Source organism: Hermetia illucens, chromosome 1, assembly GCF_905115235.1.
Source record: "Hermetia illucens chromosome 1, iHerIll2.2.curated.20191125, whole genome shotgun sequence".
In the NCBI taxonomy this organism is placed as follows: Eukaryota; Metazoa; Arthropoda; class Insecta; order Diptera; family Stratiomyidae; genus Hermetia; species Hermetia illucens.
Window position 1 is genome coordinate 15,403,468 of NC_051849.1, and position 21,789 is coordinate 15,425,256.

The 21,789-nt window shown below is 41.0% G+C and overlaps 2 protein-coding genes across 2 annotated transcripts in view; one reads left to right on the plus strand and one right to left on the minus strand.

Moving 5' to 3' along the window:
* Positions 1 to 21,789, minus strand: part of LOC119646854 (ribonuclease P protein subunit p25-like protein) — a 152,042-nt gene that overhangs the window by 117,598 nt on the left and 12,655 nt on the right. The window lies entirely within an intron of this gene.
* LOC119646853 (aromatic-L-amino-acid decarboxylase) lies at positions 247 to 21,303 on the plus strand. Its single transcript, XM_038047475.1, has 5 exons — positions 247 to 622; positions 19,077 to 19,261; positions 19,407 to 20,329; positions 20,390 to 20,529; positions 20,668 to 21,303. Exons 1-5 carry the CDS (start codon positions 493 to 495, stop codon positions 20,991 to 20,993), a joined length of 1,704 nt encoding a protein of 567 aa, XP_037903403.1. The 5' UTR covers positions 247 to 492; the 3' UTR covers positions 20,994 to 21,303.

The following is a 21,789-nucleotide window of genomic DNA, read 5'->3' on the forward strand; positions in this document are numbered from 1 at the left end:
ACTCCCAATTCACACCTGCAAAAGTTATATTTTACCTCAATCCCATTCACAGAGTGTACAGCTATGTAATGTTTGCATAGTATGTCGTCATTACCGCACGCCGATATTGCGATAGTGGTGGGTGATTCCAAGTGGGCTTTTCTGCAAAAGCTTAACACTGATCGTGTACCGCTGCAGACGTCGTCTATTTCCGAGATAAAATCTCATATATAGCTGGGCTGTTCAAGCCATGTTAATTAAATTAGTTCTGATATCGAAGCGCGAAAGATCGACCAGAGGAATAGTGCGAAAATCATACGTTTTTCAATACACGGAAGTATCTTAATCAGTTTTAATATAATTGTGGACTAAGCAAGCGAAGATATTTTCAAAAAAAGTTTGCAGTCAATATAGTTCAGTGATTTTATCCGTTTTATATCTAAATTAACAAAATTTAAATAGTGCTTTGAATAATTATCCTTTTCGCGTATCTTAAAATCAAATAAATCCAAAATGAATACAGAAGGTTTTCGTGAATATGGCAAAAAAATGGTGGATTATATATGTAATTATCGGGACAATATTCAGGAGAGAGAAGTTGCACCCACATTGGATCCAGGATACTTGAAAAAACTTATACCGAGTTAGTATCTATTTTTTTTATCTATATCTTTTGTGCTGTTTACTAAAGTTTCAGTGTATCAAACAATATTTTGAATTAGCACGGATCAAAATTAAGGAATTGAAAAACTGGTGCATTGTTAATTATTAAAAAATTAATTATTATCCAGTGCACGAATAAATAAGTTTTTATTTGAGGGTCGAGTAACCCTGAGTCCCCCATCTTCTGATGGCGAACCGAATTATATCGACCGAAACGTCGTCAACCAAGGTATAGCTGTTCTGAACCTAGACAACAAATTTTTTGTTGGATGATAACACAATAAGCGCTCGCTCAAACTCAATCGAGTTTTTTTCGAAGCTTTCTTATATCAATTAACTTTCATACCACTTTGCTGAAGAATACGTGCCACAGCGAACACAATAACCTGCGATATCTAAATTGCTAAGGCCACTGTGGGAGACAAATTAAGTATGCAATCTAGTCCTACATCCTTTTTTCCTTCAAGAGTGGCGTCCAATAATCAAGAGCTGAAAGTAACTCTGAAATATTCGGAGTTTGAATCTACACGATTACTGTGAACTCCTAAATGAGGCGTCAATCGCGTTTTCTAGGATCTTCGCAAACCTTGCTCTTTTCCCTAGCAATTCTACATCACCTACTTTTCGGGTCAGCTAAGAGCTGCATAAAGTATTCCACTACTACGTATTTTAGATAGTCAGCCAACAAATTTTATTCAGATACCACATGCCTGCTGCTATCGAATTGTCCCATTCAACAGTGCGATGGTCGAGTTGGTTGAGTGTCAATCTCTCGATCCCGTTGCTCCAGAATTACATCCCGATTTGTCATGGGTGTTTCTATTTGTCTTTGTGCTGTTTCACTGCAGTAGATTTATAATTTGCACAGTATTAATGAAACCGAAGCGTAATGTCAATGCAAACCAAATAGAAAAAAAGCAGTACCAAGAGCAGTACCCTTTACTTCATACGTTCGACACTTTAAACCCCTTTGTTGCATAAAGCTGTGTATGAAGAAAATATAACATCGAGAAACGCTAGACTATACACCAAATTATTTCAAATGCGCAATTTAGATTCTTCCATTGGTGTTTGACGTGAACAGCCCATCTTACACTATGTAAAAAGATTGCTAATTTTTCAACCGCCACTTAATTTGTTATCTTCGCACAACAAGCTTACAAGCCGAGCATTTCAAAGCTAAGATCATTTCGCATCAACTTTCCTCAATAGATACAGCGGATTTTCCTCCCTTACAATATTACAAAACTATCCATTGTCTTAGGGAGATAAGAAACCACAAAGCACTGCGATGATGGCCATTTATCTCTCTACTAACATTCTAATCTCAATCAGATTCCCACAATAGTTTAGAAAATTTGCTGTGTAATTGCAGTATCTGCAAGTCATCTAACCATCAACGTATAACCAAACGTTGTGAAATATAGATACAAGCATGGGAACAAATATCCACTAATCTAGTACGAAAACAATACTAAGCATTATTTACTAATTTATTGAGAAGGTCATATAATAACCCTATTTCATAATAATAGAGTGATTTGTAACTATTGTCACTTTTTTAAGAATCCCTGAAAGCTATGCGATCAGAAGCCATTGTCTCTATTTAAAACCTTAGAGTGTAGATAGGTATCAGTGGGCGCTCCGAGGAATCAAATTAGCGCTGTGGGGCGCCGTTTTGACACCACAAACTCCCAAGACCATGACTGGTATGATAAGAGCAAAGGGGGCCAGAGTCCAACCCGCTCAAGTCTTCAAAGCCAGCCCGTAGCATTCACGAAGGATAACAGCTATCCTACCTGTAACTAGAGATGTCTTTGAGGTCCCCAAAGGATGGTTTACCTAGTGCCCATCGCCTGAATCTAGCTAGAGATAGAGCTGGATTGCGAAAGAGTCTCTGCGGGTTTCTTCCTCCTAGGGATATGACGGGTCTGCCAGCATGATCCCCTAGAAGCCAGTACTTCGTGCAGACCGCCGTTATCTTGCAATTGGGTCTTCTTATAGGCCGAGCAAATCTTTGATTTGACACAGGTGGTAAGTCTCCGCCATCTGAAACCATCAAGAAGAAGATTCAACTCGTCAGGAGGTCGAAGACTGTGCCCACCGAGAGCTCCTAAAAGCAGACATATTCCTATAGTCGGGAACACAGAGGAGGGCGACTTTGAGCGTACCATGCAGACTGTTCAATGCGGTCCTGTACTGCCCCACCAACCCAGAATATGTTGCCAGTCAAAGTGGCTATGTGGTAACCTTACAACACGTCCCCGGTCCTCCACTCTGCTCTGGTTGGAAAGTTCACAGTAAATTTCCTCATTAAGCTCGGCTTGCGTATGGCGTTGTCCATTCGAAACGTCCAGATTTCCCTAAGTACTTCATCTAGGATGTTACTATGACCATAGGGTTTCGCTGTCCAACATAATTAAGCCTTAATAAACTGCTTCAATAAGCGTGAGGAGGGAGATGATCCCGTCCCGACTAACTATTGGTTCATTTACAACATTTGGCATATCTACTTGCAGAACTTCACATTTTGAACACTTCTTTTGTGTCCAGTGTTTCCCACAAGCTTGGTTGTCCCACAAAGACAATAAGCAAGAATACTTCGTGAACCTCGTCTTTTGTACGAGGAGAAAGTGTACTATTTGAAAGACAACGCAAATCATTCAATTTTGTACTGATACTTCAGCAAACTAAAAACAATTTTTGCGCCATTATAACCTTCCACCTGAAGAACTGAATGACCAATTTAAATCGCTGCACAAATCTTCCCATTGTTTGAGAGAATGCATTTTAGACTACGTTAAGGACTACTCTGTTGGACTGTCAATCATAACACCAACTAGGCTAAGAAAGTCCTCGATATCATGACGGTATACAGAGTGTTTATAGTTAGTATTGACTAAAAAATTTGGTGAGAAACAAATACCGTATTTCAGGAACCAACTGACCCCTTCTTCGGTGGAATCAACTCTTTGGTTCTGGCTCTCGAAATATGCTATATATTTGTTTTTCACCAAATTGTTTAGCCAATAATGACACTACTCTTGCGAACCCATTTAATTTGATTTAAACCTTGGCTATATAATGGCACCTACTCTTGCGAACCCCTTTTATTTTTATTTAAACCTTCGCCAACACACGTTAGGAGGTGGGAAAGACAAGAAGGTATTTGTCTTCAGGAATGAAGTTCATAAAAATTTTCCTGAAATAGAACATTTTGACTGAGATATAAAATGCATTCTTTTCTTAAATCCTGAAGACTAACAATAGCTACTTTCTTTGATAGTCCCAAGTCCCTTTCCAAGTGATTCATATGAGGTTAACTAAAGCCCACTCAGCACTTTAGTTTAAGGTTAATAACTGCTTAGCATCAGAAAAAGATCCTGATGAGGCAACCACTTTCTCACGAATCTTATCACATTCCCTTGATGGCATAACTAGTATTGAACGAGGAGCCATTCTGAACATACGCCCGCAGTTCTCATCCCTCACCCGCTCCTCCCGTTGCTACTATTAAACTCCCGACAATTTTGCCAATTCTCCTGAGCCTCCATGTGAGTTTCTGCGAGATCGTTTTTCTTCAATCCATGCTTCTATACATTCGTCCCACTGCTTTTCCAACGTAGATGATCCTCTCACAGCTAACTTATTTCCATTGCTCTTCTAAATCCTTGCATTACCGAATTTCTTATTGATGTGGTCCTGACACTGGCCAAAAACTAACCCCCATAAAAGCCTAGATCTCGTATCGTTTTGGACACTTTATTGTGTAAGGACACTAACTACGTCACAAAGTCGCGGAACGATAAAAAATATGTTCAGACAGTCAATACTGACTTCTCCAAACCCTCTAATTCCGTTGACCATTCTCTACTTCTGAACAATGATCGTTCGGCATTCCATCAACCTAAGTAGTAGGTTGTATACAGTCTCGTCCCATGCCTCTGCCTCGACCCTTTCCTTTGCTTTATTCCGGCGTCCCCCAAGGCTCGATTCTTGGCACGTTCCTATTTTCATTCTTTGTAATGACCTTCCATTCTTATCTACTTGTCCACTTATATGCGGAAGATCTAAAACTATTTACCCTACTGAACAAAGCTGCCTCCAATGGCGTTGTCCTTCAAAGTTAAACTCCCGTCGACTATACCTTTAAAGGAGTATATCCCCAAAAACAAATGCGTCACGATTTGTGGTTTTACTGCAATTTCTTCAAGAAGAACTATTGGAATAGGGAAAATGGTCTGAATAAGTTGTCGTAGGTAGGTTTGTAGGGGCTTCCCGATTTGAACAATTGGATGCTGCTTTAAGTGGAAAACTAGAAAATTAGGTCAACTCTCAACTAAAAGAGTTGTTCAGAGTGAAATTATGCGGTGTTTACACTGATGAAGGGAACAAGTGGTTCCCGAAATATCAGTGTTTGCAAGAATAAATACCCACACCAACGAAAAAGAAACAACAAGTTTTTATTATTTCAATTAAAAGAGTTGGAAGCTACAGGGCAGCATAAGTTACCAGACTGAACTTTATCAGAAGCAAATTGAATTTTCGAAAAGAAGCCTTTCTGTCGAGAAGGATCATGGGATGTCGACTTCGGAAGATAAAAATGGCTCCCTTCGGCCAGGATCGGGTTCATTTGCCATTTGTTCAAAAGAATCCATTCATTCTTGCAAAATCCCACTTGGTAGAGCTGCTGATTCGTAAAACTACACATAGTAGTCTTTGTTTGTATGGCTGTATATACTACATGAAGAATTCCACCTAGAGGTATGCTGAAGCCTCTGTTCCTAGCTGCATTTAAAAGGATTACTAGTCGAGAGAACTACCGTGAGCTATCAAAGCCGACAATGGAACAAATTTGGTGAGGTGTCCAAGATTTTACAAGAAACCTGGTCAAAAGCAGTCCTCAAATGAAGTAACTAATTGACCCAGGAAGGATTATTGGGCTTCACAACCCTCCTAGGGTAACATACTTTGGAAATCTATTTGAAGTTGTAGTGGCAACTTGAATTGCTATATTGAATGTCTGTCATCTGTCTCAGAGACTGCCATCTGACTCAGCAGACTATCCCTACGAAGCTGGCCCCATTTTCGGTAGTTTCCAGGCATTGACTCCTACAAATCTCACTATTCAGAGGAAAATGTTATCTCTTCCATAGGGAGTGGTTATAAGATTTGCCAGCGACCCACAAATCACAATTCGCTACGAACTCTTTGAGCTGGAAAATCCTTTTAGGCCAGGAGAGCCACTAATTGTAACAGCATCCGGTCAAACTCCGGAGAGAGAAATTTCTCAACTGCGGAAGGGACTGGAAAGGGTCTCTGCTTAAAGGATTTGTAACTCCTCCCCCCCCCCCCCTCCCAACTTACCTGGTCCTTACCATCACCCTAGTGGTTGATAAAAGCCTGTTTATTACACCACACCCCCAAACAATGCACCCACTTTTAATGGAAATACAATCGATTTTATAAGATCAACATTTAGCTTTGCTGGTTCAAATTTTTTCGCCCACTTGCTCGTGTGTACCAGATGCAGTGAAATATAATTAAAAAAGCAATTGCTTTGTTAATTCACACTCGTGTCTCGAATGGATGAATGTGGCTAGCGGCTCTTTCAGGAACCAAAGAATTTCCGCTCGATTTCTTGGAAAATGGGACTCCCACTCACAATTTTCAGGTGTTTATCCTGAAAGAGCAAAAGAAAGAAGCAAAGCAAGGTCTACCAGTGCGTAGCGTGTGATTCAAATTTTAGAAAGTATACCATCTCATTTATACTCATGGATGAAAGAAAACATCAAAAGAACAATTTTTATAGACATCATAGCTAAAATTTGGAGTAGATAACCGACAAGTGTTTCAAGAAATGAGAATAATTAAAGAAAACTTCTATTCTTGGCTAACATTTTTTGTTGATATTACATAAATACTGTATTTCGGGAACCAACTATCCCCTTCATCAGTGGACTCTTTGTCCGACCGATGACTTATAGATAGATTCATAGATTGGCATCCTTTAAATGGGATTGATTAGAAAATGTTTAATTGTAAGCCAAAATTTTATGTTAACAGCGCATGAGTTCGTTCGTTCGGGAACCATTTGATCAATTCGACTCAACCAAATATCTTTGTCAATATAAGATCTTCTATTGGACCTACACTGAAAAAAAGATCAAATGAGAATTTTGGTAACCAGTTGATCGATTCAATATGAATTGCCTTTTTCTACTGAATTTACACTGAAAAAGGAGGGATCAAATGGTTCCCGAAATACGAGATGTTACCAAAATAAAAATGCTAGTCTACAACGGAAAATCTAATTGCTTTCATTGTTCAATACGTGAGGTTGATAATACATGCTGTTGACATTTAGAGTACTATTTTTTTCAAGCTAAATCATTTTTCAAAAAGATGGAATTAAGCCCTTTCAAAATATCAAAAGTTTTCGGGAGAAACACCTTGGATGTTCCAATCATTCGTAGAAGTCAAAGTCTCTCATTCTCACTCTTTCTGCATAGCAGTTCCAGCATGATAAATACAAAGGTCAGTCAAATAAGAATATAAATTTGAAGGCGGCTGGAAGGCTCTGAATTTTTTACACTAACAACTTTCCTTCTGGTCTTCCTACTCCACTTCCGCACCCGCTACCAATATTATCCCTATTCAGTCTACATTAGAGCAATGAGTGACCAAGTGGTTCCCACTTCTGTGGCGCAATGAATTTTTATGAAGTTTTTAGCGAGGGAAGGTGAAACCTTCAAACATTTTCACACGTTTACAATCGCAATTCTTGAATGAAACTTTCTCCGAAACTCGCGTATACGAGTATATGTAAGTGGCATGAACGTTTTTCTGAAGGTGGAAAATCAGAGACGCAATGGGCATCCTCAAACGTCCATCACAGACGAAAACATCCTTTAAATTAGAGAGCTTTTGGAAGATCTGTACTTCACCGTTGACGAAATGGGTTTTTCAGTAGATCAAGTGATGAGAGTGCACATTCCATCATCAGAAAGGAACTTAGATCCTAGGAGATCTCAGCACAGTGGGTTCCACCACTACTTTCTTATGCTAAAAAAAAACCGCCGGTTTGGAAAGAGTAAGAAGAGGTTATTGGCCCGTTATGCTGGAGGAGGTTTTCCCAATTTTATAGTCACCTGTAATAAGACATGGGTTCACCACTACACGCCTGAATCAAAACAAGCTAGCAAAGAATCACGACTAAGCCATGAGACTACACTTCTTACCACCGTGCCTTGGGATTCCAAAGGCATTCTTTTAGCTAGTTTCCTCAACGCACCCCGAACAATAACTTCCGTTCATTGTCATGAACTGCTCGACAAAACTAGGGCTGAATTTCGAACCAAAAAACTAAGCTTCCGAATCAGGAGCGTCATTCTCCTTCACGATAATTCATGGCCTCACATGGCGCACATAACTCAGAGCAAATTGGAAGAAATTGACTGGGATCAACTAGAAAATCCCCCATAAAGCCCAGGTCTCTCGCCGTTGAGCTAGCTCCGTTGAAGAAATCTCTTTGAAATAAAAAGGTTCAATCTCGATGAAAGGGTTGAACTCTTTCTGCGCAATTGGTTAACGACTCAGCCTCCAACTTTTTATGACCACGGAATTAGAAAGATCAAGGAAGCCTCTGAAATTGCCTTGACACGCTTTCCGTTGATTTCAGAATGTGGTGTACCATTAAGGATAAAGTCGTAATTTTTGAAACTTATATTTATGACATTTCCACACACTAACAAATGTTCAAAATTTTGCGATTAAATTGATGACTTTCATCTCTTCCATTTCTCAGTCAAAATATAAGGGAAGAACTGGTGTATACACCAGTGCACTGAAGAAGGGAAAAATTGTTCCCGAAATATCGATGTTTGCTTAATAAAATAATCACTACTAGCGACAGGGACGGTGTAACGTTTTAATTCCGATCAATTGTTGCCTATAGAAATCTTCCTTTGTATAATAGTTTGACCAACCTTCAGAAGTTCGTAGTAGGTGACGCCATTTTGATCCCACGGAATACAGAGCATTACATTGACACGGCGTCAATGTTCTCAGTTGCCCGGGCTTCGTATTCGATGCATTAACTACTTTTTTTTGTACGGTACAAACAAAATTTCAGACATGCAAAATTGTTGTTCGATATCTCTCGATTTCAGCTCGTATGTAGCCCAATTTCCTCGCTTCAAAATAGCTTGAGTATCTTCTGAAGTTTTTGGCATTTGACATGAACCTTAATCGAGTAATGTTTCTAACTCTTTGTCTTCGAACTTTTTAGATTGACTGGAAGGCTCCTTGTGTTTAACATTAAAATTACTACTTTTAAATCGTCGAAATCATTCTCTGCAAGATTTATCCGATGGTGCGGGTTCACTATAAACTTGCACCAGCATTGCATGCGCTTCCCTTGCACTTTTCTTCCAATTGAAACAGAAAATCAAAACTTCCCACAAATGGTGCGTATTTGGAACAAAGTTTGACATTTTTAACGCAATAAAAAAAAACTAGTTGTACATAACTCAATTTTTGGTTGACAGATATTGACAGATAGACCAAAAGTCAGCTGCACCTGTCTACAATCTATAGCACCTAAAGCCATCTTTTGGGAACAGACCGTCGTATACCCAATACAATAGAATCCTGATAATTCCTATGGTCAAGGGACTGACGATTTGGCACGAAATATCGGGATTATCAATTATCGGAAGTGCAAAATAAAGAAAATTAACTCGGGAAATACGAACTATCCATGTACGAATTAAGGGAAGTTCACTGTATTTTATGTGGATACATTTATTATATTTTGGTTGTAAGATCTTACACTGAGAGGGAGCGAAAGATCAATTAGTTTCCGAGATACAGTAAGATCTTTCTCTAAGGAAGGTTTCAAATGGTTCCCGAAATACAGTGTATGTATCCCAAAAATCTAAAAATCATGAAAAAAAACTTGGCTAATAAACGCACTCGAACCTTGATGACTTTTTAAACAATAAACGCCTTGCAGTTTTCTCTATGCCAGAGAACATCAGGCGCTCCTCATCTCTGTCCTGGGAACAACATGACCGGAGTGGGTCTATTTTTTGAAAAATTATGTGCTAGACCATGGGGTTTGTGAACCAAAAACAATGGGAGAAAATTTCTTGTCAATTGGTCTGGTCCCCTGTGAAGTGAAATCTTAGACAGCTTTCGAAATATCTTTCACTAAAGGAGGGATAAAATGGTTCCCGAAATAGAGTATGTGTATCCAAAACAAATTAGTTTAACCTAAAAAGGAAAGATCTTCCAATTGTTTTGATTAGATAAAAAGTCTTAATAGCAAACTTCTTTCTTCTTGGACTTAGGCTCCTCAGTTACAAGATATTCAAATTATCAATATTGCTATCGCGCTAACTAACCTCATGTACACAAAGCATAATATTGACTAACCACTTATCAAACTGTTTTCAATCTCTAATAGTGTGACAGCAATTTATGAATGAATAAATAAACTTACATCAAATATGCAAACGTAGTTCATACGTTAAAAACGATACCATACGGTTTGTTTTATAACAAACCCAAACCAAGAAATTAATTCCACTAAAACTAACCCGCACAACACTTAGCAATTGCAATATGTAATTTTATTTATAAAATCAATTATTAATGGCAGGTACTTGACTAGATATTATTGGTATTATATAAATATCTTTTCATCTGAATATGATTTCAAATAATGTCATTGTTCGTATCTTACCCTCCCACGTTATTATTGCTTAGCAAGTACTCAATAAGTTGGTTGTTTTGATGAGAGGTTGATGTTATTTTAGGACAGAGATCATTTCTAAATTTGGTATGCGCAATGTGAATGAACTGTTATAGCATTCACTTTCAAAAAGCATGGAGCCTTTGATTCAGGTGGGATTATTTTGGGTGTTTGTTTTGATTTTGAAACCGGGGCTTGAAAATTTGCAATGCATTATCAGATGGAGTAGAGTTAATTGCAGCAAATTTGAGTGGTCCTAACTATTAGATATTCGATTGTGTGAAAGGTTATTAGAGGCTGGAGAAAAAAAAAATAAATAGAGAGATACCATAAGCAGTCTATTCAATACAAACAACCCAGTAGCCAAGGGTCCAACCCCAAGTCAACCCACACCTCCCAGTTGGTAGCCCCGGATAAGCACAAGACAACCTGGTGGTGAACTAACGTGAGTGGCGATAATGACCACAGTCCGGTATGGCATGGATTTATGATTTGGCAAACAATTCGGAACAGGTTGCCCGTTAGTTAATACACCCGAGTTACATCTCGTAAAAATGGCTTTCAGATTAGTGTTGCAACTGCCTCCGTCCTGATATTAATCTTGGCAGGGTACGCTCAAGCCTATGACAAGATTAAGTTGGCAGTACAGGTTCAGTTGACACTTGACTAGCACCTGATCCCGGCTCTGAACACCCACTCCCTTGCAGCTACCTCCAGCTGAACCCAAACTGCAATGACAGCATCAGCAGCAACAATAATTACGACCACACAACAAGCAATGGTCGAACAATACACCACATTCACTACTTCCTTCACAAATAAAATGGAAGATTCTACGGTTACCTACTGAAAAACGAGAAAGGTTCACTCTCTCAACGAAGAAGACGACTAGTAGTAAAAAAGGGAGTGAAGCCGTAGAGAGTAAGAGTCCTGGCGACCAAAAAGGCGGGATGCCATCGAATTTGAAGTCGAAGGGCCACGAAAAAAGATGGCAAACGCCGAGCTGCGTGACACCCCTTTGTCGGGAAAAGGGTGATTATGCGGAAATGCAAGTCTTCTGTCCAAAGAGGATGGAGCTCATCCGAAAGACAAAAGTAGGGGAGGAAAGGGTACTCAAGAAGTGAAAATGAAGGCTGCAACTAACATCCAGCGAAACATCTCTATGGATACCTAAAATGGGATAATGGAAATGGAGAAACTGCTGGACCTTATTGCACACCACCACTGTACCAATGACGAAGCTAACTTCGACTAAAACATCAATGCCAAAAGAAAACGAGAAAGGAGAGGCTACGATCAGAGACCAGGGAGGGAGATCTTTCGTGGAAGTTCGGAATTCGAGTCATAAATCGCACAATTTCCCCATCGTTTTCATTGACTTTAAGGTCTTTTCTGGTTAATTGCATCAACCAATCAATCCAATAATTCAATATATTATAGTAGTCGCTGCCCTTCAGAAAAAAGTCCAAAAGCAACATTTTGTGGATGTCCCATAACACAGAGGCCATGACCTTGCCTACCGACTGTTGTGTCTTCACCTTTTCGTCTCCATTCAGCTGACCCTCTTTCTGCCTCCGGAGTATAGTGGTGAATCCACGTTTCATCCATTGTTATGTACGGAAGCAGAAAATCCTATCTATCCCGCATAAACAGCGCTCTCAATCAACAATCATACCCAGCCCTTTAATATCTTCAGGATGTTGCCTATATCTTCCAAACTCACTTTATGATCACACCTAACAATTTTATGGACTTTCTGGATGTTTTCAGACGCAACCACTTCAATTGGACGACCTGAGCGCCCTGCGTCTTCGGTAGATGTTCAACCACGTTTATATCGCATACTATCGGCAAATGGTTGATTTTCGACGGGCATTTTTATGGGCAACACTTTTTCAACCATTTTTCAGCTTGAACGTTGCTAGGCTCGGGACTTAATGACCCATGTGTTAGTCCAGAGCATTCTAGCCATTATAGCAATGGTTTCCAGCCTAAGACCCGTGTGCGCCCTTGAAATAAGGAATCTGAATTGTCCCACGAACACCGGAGAGGTGGAAGAAGCGATAAAAAGTTATTGCCCAGATGTGAGCAACCACAAGGTGGGAGTTACATTTGCTAACTCCAGAGGACACGAATTAGACATTGTCATTGGCCTAGGGGGCCAACTCTGTCAACTCCAGCTGACAAAAATTGGCCATTTTTCCTGTCCCTAAGAAAACAGCGAGCCATTTTCTTCATTGAGGGGAAATTAAGATCGGGTGGATCAATTGCAGGGTAAGGCGAAAGGTAATTCCAATCCCTGTTTTTAAAGTGCTGGACCTACGAACATATAGCAGGGGCTACCAAAGGGCCGGACAGACTTTTCTATTACAAGGATAGCGAACTGGGGTACGAAGCGAAGACTAGTGAGTCGGCAAAATGCTGTATTTTTGGGAAGAACCTCGGTTTTCAGAAAGAATATGTAACTCATGTCCCCGGTTTCGGGCGGTGCAAGGTCTTCAAAGAAGAGTTGTAGCCAAGCACCATCACGGCAAACAGGCATAGGAATGCAACCTGCACGACCTGTTGGGGCAGGTGGTGTAAGAAGGAATAGGTCACTAGTTACCTGAAATAGGAGCTCACCATCGTAGTATGCCGATATATCTGCCACAGCCACCATATGGGTAAGATATACGGTTAATTTGCGCGTGCAGACCCATGGTCGAGGAGATGACTTCGTTTTGGGTTCGTTGTGTGAAAATGACTTTTTTCAGCATCTACCTCACACCAAACGAATACGCTCGCTACCTTAGAGGACGAGATTAGAAACACGGAAAGGAAAGTTGTTGTCGGAGGAGACTTTAATGCCAAAGCCTTCGAATGGAGCTTTCCCCACCTAGATTCTGGAGGCACGCAGATTTTGAAAATAGTCGCAAGGAGAGCACTTATTGTCCTAAATACCTATAGCACTCTGACATTTAGGCGCCCTGCCATAACCTTTTCTACGGAATTTTTAGTGTCAGTGGTCAAACAATGGAAGATACTGGGAGATTTCACGGCCAGTGATCATCAGTACATTTCCTCCGCAGTGACAAGCGACTCTTTCCAATATTCCAACGGCCGGCAAACATTTACCACATCGACGTTGGTCTTGACATTTTTTCCCCAAATTTTTTTTAATTGTTTGTCAAATTTTTTGAACGAATTTTGCCCCAAATGATCAAGTCATGAATTACAACCGTCATCGCAAAAGGGCTCTTTTGAAGACGTCTTGGGAGATTTACTGCAAACGGCTTAAATTTTAACATTTTCCGCTGAAATTTTCAGCAAATATTCTTAACATGTCATTCTATAATTTTGTAATATTTTCATTTAATGAGCATTGCCCGTATTTAAAAAATGGAAAAAATGTCCTTTTCTGCGGGGAAGTTGGTTGAGAAGTTTATCAAGCCAAGACTGACTCACGCAATACGCGCTGCGATAGACTACTCACCAACACAATATGGTTTTAGACCGGGGCGAACCACAATTGATGTGAAAATGATGAAACTGACTGAAGCACACAGTCGCCACTGCCGGCGAGTGATGCCCCATGTGATGCTAAACCTAAGAAACGCCTTCAATTCTGCGAGGTAATGCTGCAGGCCTGAGACGCCGCAAAATTGTTTAAATATTACAGGATACCTATTGCGGATATTGAGGGACTATTTAAAGGACCGGGTCCTGTTCTACGAGACCCGAGAAGAAAAACGCCTAGCTCTGGGAAAACCTATGTCGTTGTACTGACCAAGGAGAGGGTTCCCACAGTTACCCCTATTCAGATTGATGAAACCATGGGCTTTGTCGGTGAAATATCTCGACGGCATGGTAGACATGATGATGAGTTCCTTCGAGCAGATTCGCACAATACCACAGACAACGCTGCGGTTAGAATGTTTACGATTTACCGGCTGATGTCCAATGTCCGAGGTCACTTATATGATGAAGTATGGGCTGACTCCGTATGTATGTTCCGCAAGTGCCTAGCGCAAATACAACGGCGAGGGGCTTTGCGAGTTGTGTCCGCCTATCATACCGTCTTGGAGCCAGCAGTAATCGTGATAGCATGAGTTATTCCGATCGCACTCCATGCTGCTGAGCGGAGGTTTATATACCTCAGAAAAGACGATGGAAATAAGGAAGCTGCTGCTTGTGAAGAAATCGAGGGGTAACATAACACATGGATCATTGAGATCCGAGACTAACCAATAAAAGCGCATTTTTTTCGCAAAATTCGACTTTATTTATCAAGATAGTTATAACTTCACCATCGGAGCCGAATTTCTTTCTCTGGGGCCTCTTTTTGAGAACTGCGAACAAGTAGAAGTCAAATAGGACCAGATCTGGTGAATATAGGAAATGTGGGAGCAATTCGGACGCTTTCGCTGGCTCTCAGCCTTCCGTCTCCATTCAGCTGACCCTCTTTCTGCCTCCGAAGTATAATGGTGAATCCACGTTTCATCCATTGCTATATACCGAAGTAGAAAATCCTATCTCGCATAAGCAGCGCTGTCAAACATCAATCAAACCCAGCCCCCACATGGAACAAAAATTTTTGTTAGAGTGCCTTTTGATATTTTCAGGATCTTGCTCATATCTTTCAACCTGCTTTACGATCACACATACCAATTTTTAGGACTTTCAGGATGTTTTCGGGCGCTGCCACTTCAATTGGACGACCTGGACGCCCTGCGTCTTCGGTAGATGTCCGGCCACGTTTATAGCTCGCATACCATCGGTAACTGGTTGCTTTCGACAAACACTTTTGTGGGCAACACATTTTCAACCATTTTTCAGCTTGAATGTTGTTAGTCTCGAGACTTGATGACCCATGTGTTAGTCCAGAGCATTCTAGCCACTATAGCAATGGTTTCCAGTCTAAGACCCGTGTGCGCCCTTGAAATAAAGAATCTGGAGTGTGCCACGAACACGAAAGATGTAGAAGAAATGATAAAAAGGGATTACCCAGTTGTGAAGGAGTGACATCTGACAACTCTAGAGGACAAAAATTAGCCATTGCCATTGTCCCAGCGAGCCAACTTTGTCAACTCTAGACGGCAAAAATTGATCATTTTCCCTGTCCCTAAGAAGACAGCGAACCATTTTCTCGATTGCAAATAAAGATCGGGTGGATCATTTGCAGGATAAGACGAAATGCAGTTCTAACGTTCGTTTTTATAGTGCTGGGCCTACAAACATATAGCAGGGACTACCAAAGGATCGGAAAGGCTTTGTATTAAGTATGACGCACTCGGGCACAAATTGCAAATTTGCAAGTCGGCAAAATGCTATGTTCTTTGCAAAAACTGGAGTTTTCAGATAGAAGATGTGGCTCATGGTCCCGGTTTTGGGCGTTACAAACAGTTAAAAGCCAAGCGCCATGACGCACATCCTGCAAGCCATCAAGCATAGAAATGCAACTGTTGGGGCAGACGGTGTAAGAAAGGAGAGCTGACTAGTTGGTTCTTAGCGAGCAGAACCGAGATAGAGACTCACCGTTGTGGTAATCCGATATATCCTCCTCAGACATCTGCGAATTGCTTAGCGTCCAAGAGGCCAAGATGGCGTAACATTTAGCTCTGCAGAATATAAAAGATGAAAAGAGGAACTTCGCCCCGAAATCAACAGGTAGATAGCTGCTGACACGAGCCAATCAGTGATATTAATATAGAGCAATGGGGACTCGTGTTGATTTAAGCTGATTACCAAAAAACTCGACGCAAATCGAGTACACTATCCTATGGATGCAATGAAGATTGAAGAAATCATGCAGGCCGTTGTTGATGAGACAGTGAGTACAAAGCAATACCAACTCTTCAGTGTAAAGGAACTAAACGGGGCACTCTTGTCCATGAAGGACAAAAAAGTACCAAGACCAGATGGTATTCCCAGTCAAGTGCTGAAGCTAGCATTGCAAGTATAAGTGGGACTTGCTACTCAGCTTAATCACTACATGTTTGACAGCAGGTGTTTTCCCGTTCAGCTGAAAGATTGCGATGCTTGCAAGCGAAAAGACGACCCGAGGTGCGGTCAGCTTACCGACCTCTCAGTATGTTGTAGACATGGCGGGGAAGCTACTTGATAAGTTTATCAAGCTTTTCACCAACGAGGCGAGCCACAATTAATGTGAAAATAGTGAAATTGACTGAAGCACGCAGTCGTCACTGTCTGCGAGTGGTACTACTTGTGACTCTAGACGTAAGAATAGTAATTCTGCATGGTGAAGCCACATTCCTGAGGCGCTAGAAAATTGTTTCAATACTCCAGGCTACTTATTGCGGATATTGAGGGACTATTTAAAGGACCGTGTCCTGCTCTACGAGACGCGGGAAGAACAGCACAAAATGAAGATCACATCGGGGCGGCTCAGGGATCTGTGTTTGGTCCAGACCTTTGAAACGCCTTACACGATAGCCTTGTACAACTCAAAATGCCTGGTGAATCGCATCTAATCGAATAAGCGGAGCGGAAGCGGAGCAAATGGATGGCTGAACATGAATTCTCTCTAGCTCTGGGAAAACCGAAGTTGTTGACCTGACCAACGAGAGGGTTCCCACAGTCCCTCCTATTCAGGTTGATGAAACCATGATTTTGTCGAAGCCGGCGGTGAAATACCTCGGTGTAATGATAAACACAAAGATGAGTTCCTTCGAGCAGATTCGCAACACCACAGACAAGGCTGCGATTAGAACGTTTGCGATTTTCCGGCTAATGTCCAATGTTGAAGGTCACTTATCTAAGAGGGGTCGTTTTGTAATTAAGTATGGGCTGATTCCTTCAGTAGCGCAAGTACAACGACGAGGGACTTTGCGAGTTGTGTCCGCCTATCGTATCGTCTTGCAGCTAACAGTAATGGTGATATTATGAGTTATTTCGAGCAAACTCCCTGCTACTGAGCAGAGGTTTATATCCCTCAGAAAAGACGAAGAAAATAAGGAAGTTGTCGCTTGTGGCGAGAGAGAGCCTGCACTCTGGTGGAGGAATCGAGGGGTAAATGGACCGCGGATCTCATCCAAGACGTGCGACAATGGTTCAATCGATAGTATGGTGAGGTTGACTAGTACCTAACCCAGCGAACACGAGCATATTCAGTCTTACCTGCACACAATCGGGAAATCACGGTCGCCCGACTGCATTTATCGCAAAGATATGATGGATGGTGCCTGTCAGACCTTTTCTTTTGAAGAAAGTGGGAGCACCAGCGCAAGGACACGTGGAACAGATTGGCCAGTTACACTCAAGATGAAAAAGGATAGGAATGAAGCCAAGGTAGCCGAGGCTCCCTGAATCACGGGGAGCACCTCCTACACTGAAGGCCTGCCCTGAGGTAATGTGTCAGACGATTCCGGGTTAGAGTCCTAGACGGACCAGGGGTGTTTTAGCCGGTAATTTGTCTGAGACAGGAGTCGTGCATTTTGTGCGTAAATGCATTTCACTTCCCAACAGTAATAAAGTCAAATAACTGTGATAACTCTAGGAATATCTGGACATATTTTCTATGCGATATTACAATTATCAACCTATTCCTCCAATCCTCGTCTATTTCTTTTTTATCTCAAAGTTTTTAATCATTCAAACCCAGAAAAAATCTCGTTAAAATCTCGTTGAAAATTTATTACCAACAGCAAAAAACCCCGAATATGTTTTATATCGTTTAAATGACGATGAACATATCGCGCAAATTCTTTCTTAGAACAATATCCGCTTCTGTTTCATATAAATCAGTCCCAAATTTAAATGGCTTTTTCTATTGATATCTCAATACAATGATATTTGCACCTTGCCTTTGTGTACTTTTTTCCCGGACTCTACAATTAAACGTCTCTAATATTTACTTGAATTCCGAGAAGTTTATCTTTTGGTCAATTTTAAGACAAAAACTGGGGGTTTCGTACTGTAGATATGTGTAAACAAAGCCAACACGAGTTTTGTTTAGATTTTTTGGCTTCGCTCTTGAAACCATTCCAGCGTTCGGAAGATGGGCTGGCTAATGCGTCGGAAAATAAATAAAACTAGTTATAACCGATATTAATAGGATTTATCTTAGCTACTTGGTAACAGTTTTAGATAGAAGAAAGGATTTTTTTGCGTTAGAACAGTTTTAGATAGAAGAAAGGATTTTTTGCGTTAGGAATGTTCCTCTGTAAACTTTGCTTGATATAAAAATCAAACGTGATTTATGGGAAATAATCGGTTTGTATTGATAAGAAATATAATCAAGAGAAAGATTGTTCATTGAAGTCAGATATAGGAGGAGGAAGGGAAACCCTCATGCACTTTCTCTGCGATTGCCCAGCTCTGGCTAGAATCAGGCTGTGGACACTGGGTAAACCATTCTTTGGGGACCTCAGAGAGATTTCTAGCTGCAGGGTCGGAGAGCTGCTTCCCTTCGTGAATGCTGCGGGCTGACTCTAACGATCCGAGCCGGCTGGACTCTGTTTCCCTGCTCCCATAACAACAGCCACGGTCTTAGGAGTTTGTGGCATCAAAACGGCGCACCAAAGCGCTAATTGGGCTCCTCGGAGCGGCCACTGATACCTACCTACCTACCCAGATATAAATTTCCCCAAATCGCTAATTTCTAATTAAATTTCAAAAATGAATAATACTTCTGCTCATTCCCCCTAATCTAAGCTCAATTTTTGCTCTTATTTTATAGGCGAGGCTCCGACCAAAGGAGAAGATTTCGACCAAATTCTCCACGATGTAGAAAACAAAATCATGCCTGGAATCGTACACTGGAATCACCCTAAATTCTTTGCATATTTTCCTGCTGGAAATTCATATCCATCAATTTTAGCTGACATGTTGAGTGATGCATTCGGATCCATTGGCTTTTCTTGGGTAAGTTGGAAAATATTGAAACAATTCTTAAAAATCGGAAACAAAGTCCTCTCCAGATTCTCTATTGAAGCTTGAGTTTCTGAAATAAATAAATTAAAATAAATCAAAAATTCATTTCAATTATTTTTTTTCATTTATACTTCAGGCCTCCAACCCTGCTGCAACAGAGCTCGAAACGATAGTATTAGATTGGTACGCAAAAGCCTTAGGTTTGCCAACCTTCTTCCTAAGTGACGCTCCTGGAAGTTGTGGTGGTGGTGCACTCCAAGGCTCTGCATCAGACTGTGCCCTCGTCTGCCTCATAACCGCACGTGCCCGAGCCATCAAAAAACTGAAACAAGGCAATGAACACATTCATGACAGCGTCTACCTCCCACAACTCGTAGCCTATGCCAGCAAAGAGGCTCATTCCTCAGTAGAAAAGGCTGCAAAAATGGCAATTGTTAAGCTTCGAATCCTCGACACAGACAATCATGGATGCTTCCGTGGTGACGCTCTTCGGGCTGCTATCGAACGAGATGTTGCTGAAGGTCTAACACCATTCTTTGTTGTCGCAACTGTTGGAACTACTGCAGCATGCGCTTTTGATAATCTCACCGAACTCGGTAAAGTTTGCAAAGATTACCCCAGCATATGGTTCCACGTGGATGGTGCATACGCCGGGAACTCATTCATACTACCCGAAATGAGACGTTTTGCCAAAGGAATGGAATACGCTGATTCATTCAATACAAACCCAAACAAGTTGTTGTTGACGAATTTCGACGCGTCAGCAATGTGGGTCAAGGATGTGATGGCGCTTAAAACAGCGTTGGCGGTCAATCCACTCTACTTACAACACGAACACTCGAGTGCCATTGACTATCGTCACTACGGTATTCCATTGAGTCGAAGATTCCGAGCACTGAAATTATGGTTTGTTTTCCGATCGTATGGTATCGTTGGCTTGCAAAATTACATCCGCAATCACATCAAATTGGCTAAGAAATTCGAGGCATTGGTTCAAGATGACGAACGATTCGAAGTGAGGAATGACGTACATTTGGGACTTGTTTGCTTTAGATTAAGGTAAGTCCAAGGTTCCCTCAATAGTTCCTTTTTTTGTTAACACTTTGCTTCTTCCTACAGAATATCAGATCAAATCAATCGTGAATTACTTGCTCTCATCAATCATTCCGGTAAAATGCACATGATTCCAGCCATGGTGAGAGGAAGGTTTGTGATACGATTTTGTGTGACATACGAGCATGCGGTGGAGGAGCATATAGGTATGTTTCCCAAACAATAACTTCAATCCTTTATCCCGATAACTTGAAAACTTTAGCCTGTTTTGATGATGATCCCAGAGATTTTTCGACCCCCTCTTAACTTTCAATAACCACAATTCCAATCTCATCCCTTTGCAGAAGAAGCATGGCGTGAAATTAAGATGCGTGCTGACGAAGTACTCAAGGATGCCGAATCTCCGGTGGAACCAATCCAAGTGCCCAAACCAAAACCAAAGAAGAAGCTCACTCGCACCGAATCGGCTCGTTTCTCCTTCACCCGGAGCGTATCCCACGAGATCTTCGAGAGGCAATGCAGCCGATCAAATCTTGTCGATGGATGCACGCCTATTATTGTCCTCGATACAGATGAGATTCTTGCTAGTCTAAACAAGGCCAGTCGACTAAATCAATTGAAACGAGCCAATTGCATAGATCACGATAGCACAGACGAAGCAAGCAATTGAAACTCAAATTAAGTGTTATTGTTCCATTGAAAATCTCTCAGAAAGAATTTACCAAGAATGTATTTCTATTGTATAGATTGTATTTTGTAAATTATTTGATATAGACAGATGTAAGGTTCATTATTTATTGACGTAAATTAAGATTTTATTTAAGATTATCATACGCAAATGCCACCATGAACACGAAGAAGTATTATTCTATTTTAGTAACGAGAAAATCATTTGTATGTTACGTTTCATTATTTATGATAGTTGATAAGGATGTTTCCATAAATCGCAACGCGAATAAATCAAGTATTATGACCATTTACATTCATTGTATTCCTTCATATTAATATACTGTAATTGAGGCTCAGAGGGATGCATTTTGGGGCCTAGATTTCGTACAGATATGATTTTTTTCAGATTTTTCCGTTGGATAGGTTCTGAGAACGAGAGCTGTTACATTTTTTGGGGGTCATATTTTGAGTCCTCACTCCCCCATGTTTCACCCGATATCAAATATGGAATCAGTTTCGAAAAGTACTAATTGAGCCCTTTCATTTGATACCCCACATGGCTACATTCTATGAAAAGAAATTGTTGCACCCTCCATTCACATGTATGGGACCCCCCCCCCCCTCAAAAGCAATACAAAATGGCGCCACTTGCTGCATGTAAAAGGAACAACAGATCACACGCTCTTCCTGTGAGGAGTTGCCAGATCTCCCATCAGGCGCGACCCCAGGTGGCGGATAGGGGCATACCTATTGATGTGTAAATATGTGTTCATGCACTTTTCTTTTCTGACTGTGTA

Excerpts from the sequence above, each read along its gene's own strand:
- LOC119646853 (XM_038047475.1), top strand. The coding sequence starts at position 493 with ATGAATACAGAAGGTTTTCGTGAATATGGCAAAAAAATGGTGGATTAT. Across the intron at positions 20,330-20,389 it reads CTTGTTTGCTTTAGATTAAG|AATATCAGATCAAATCAATC; the intron begins GTAAGTCCAAGG and ends TTCTTCCTACAG. Across the intron at positions 20,530-20,667 it reads TGCGGTGGAGGAGCATATAG|AAGAAGCATGGCGTGAAATT; the intron begins GTATGTTTCCCA and ends ATCCCTTTGCAG.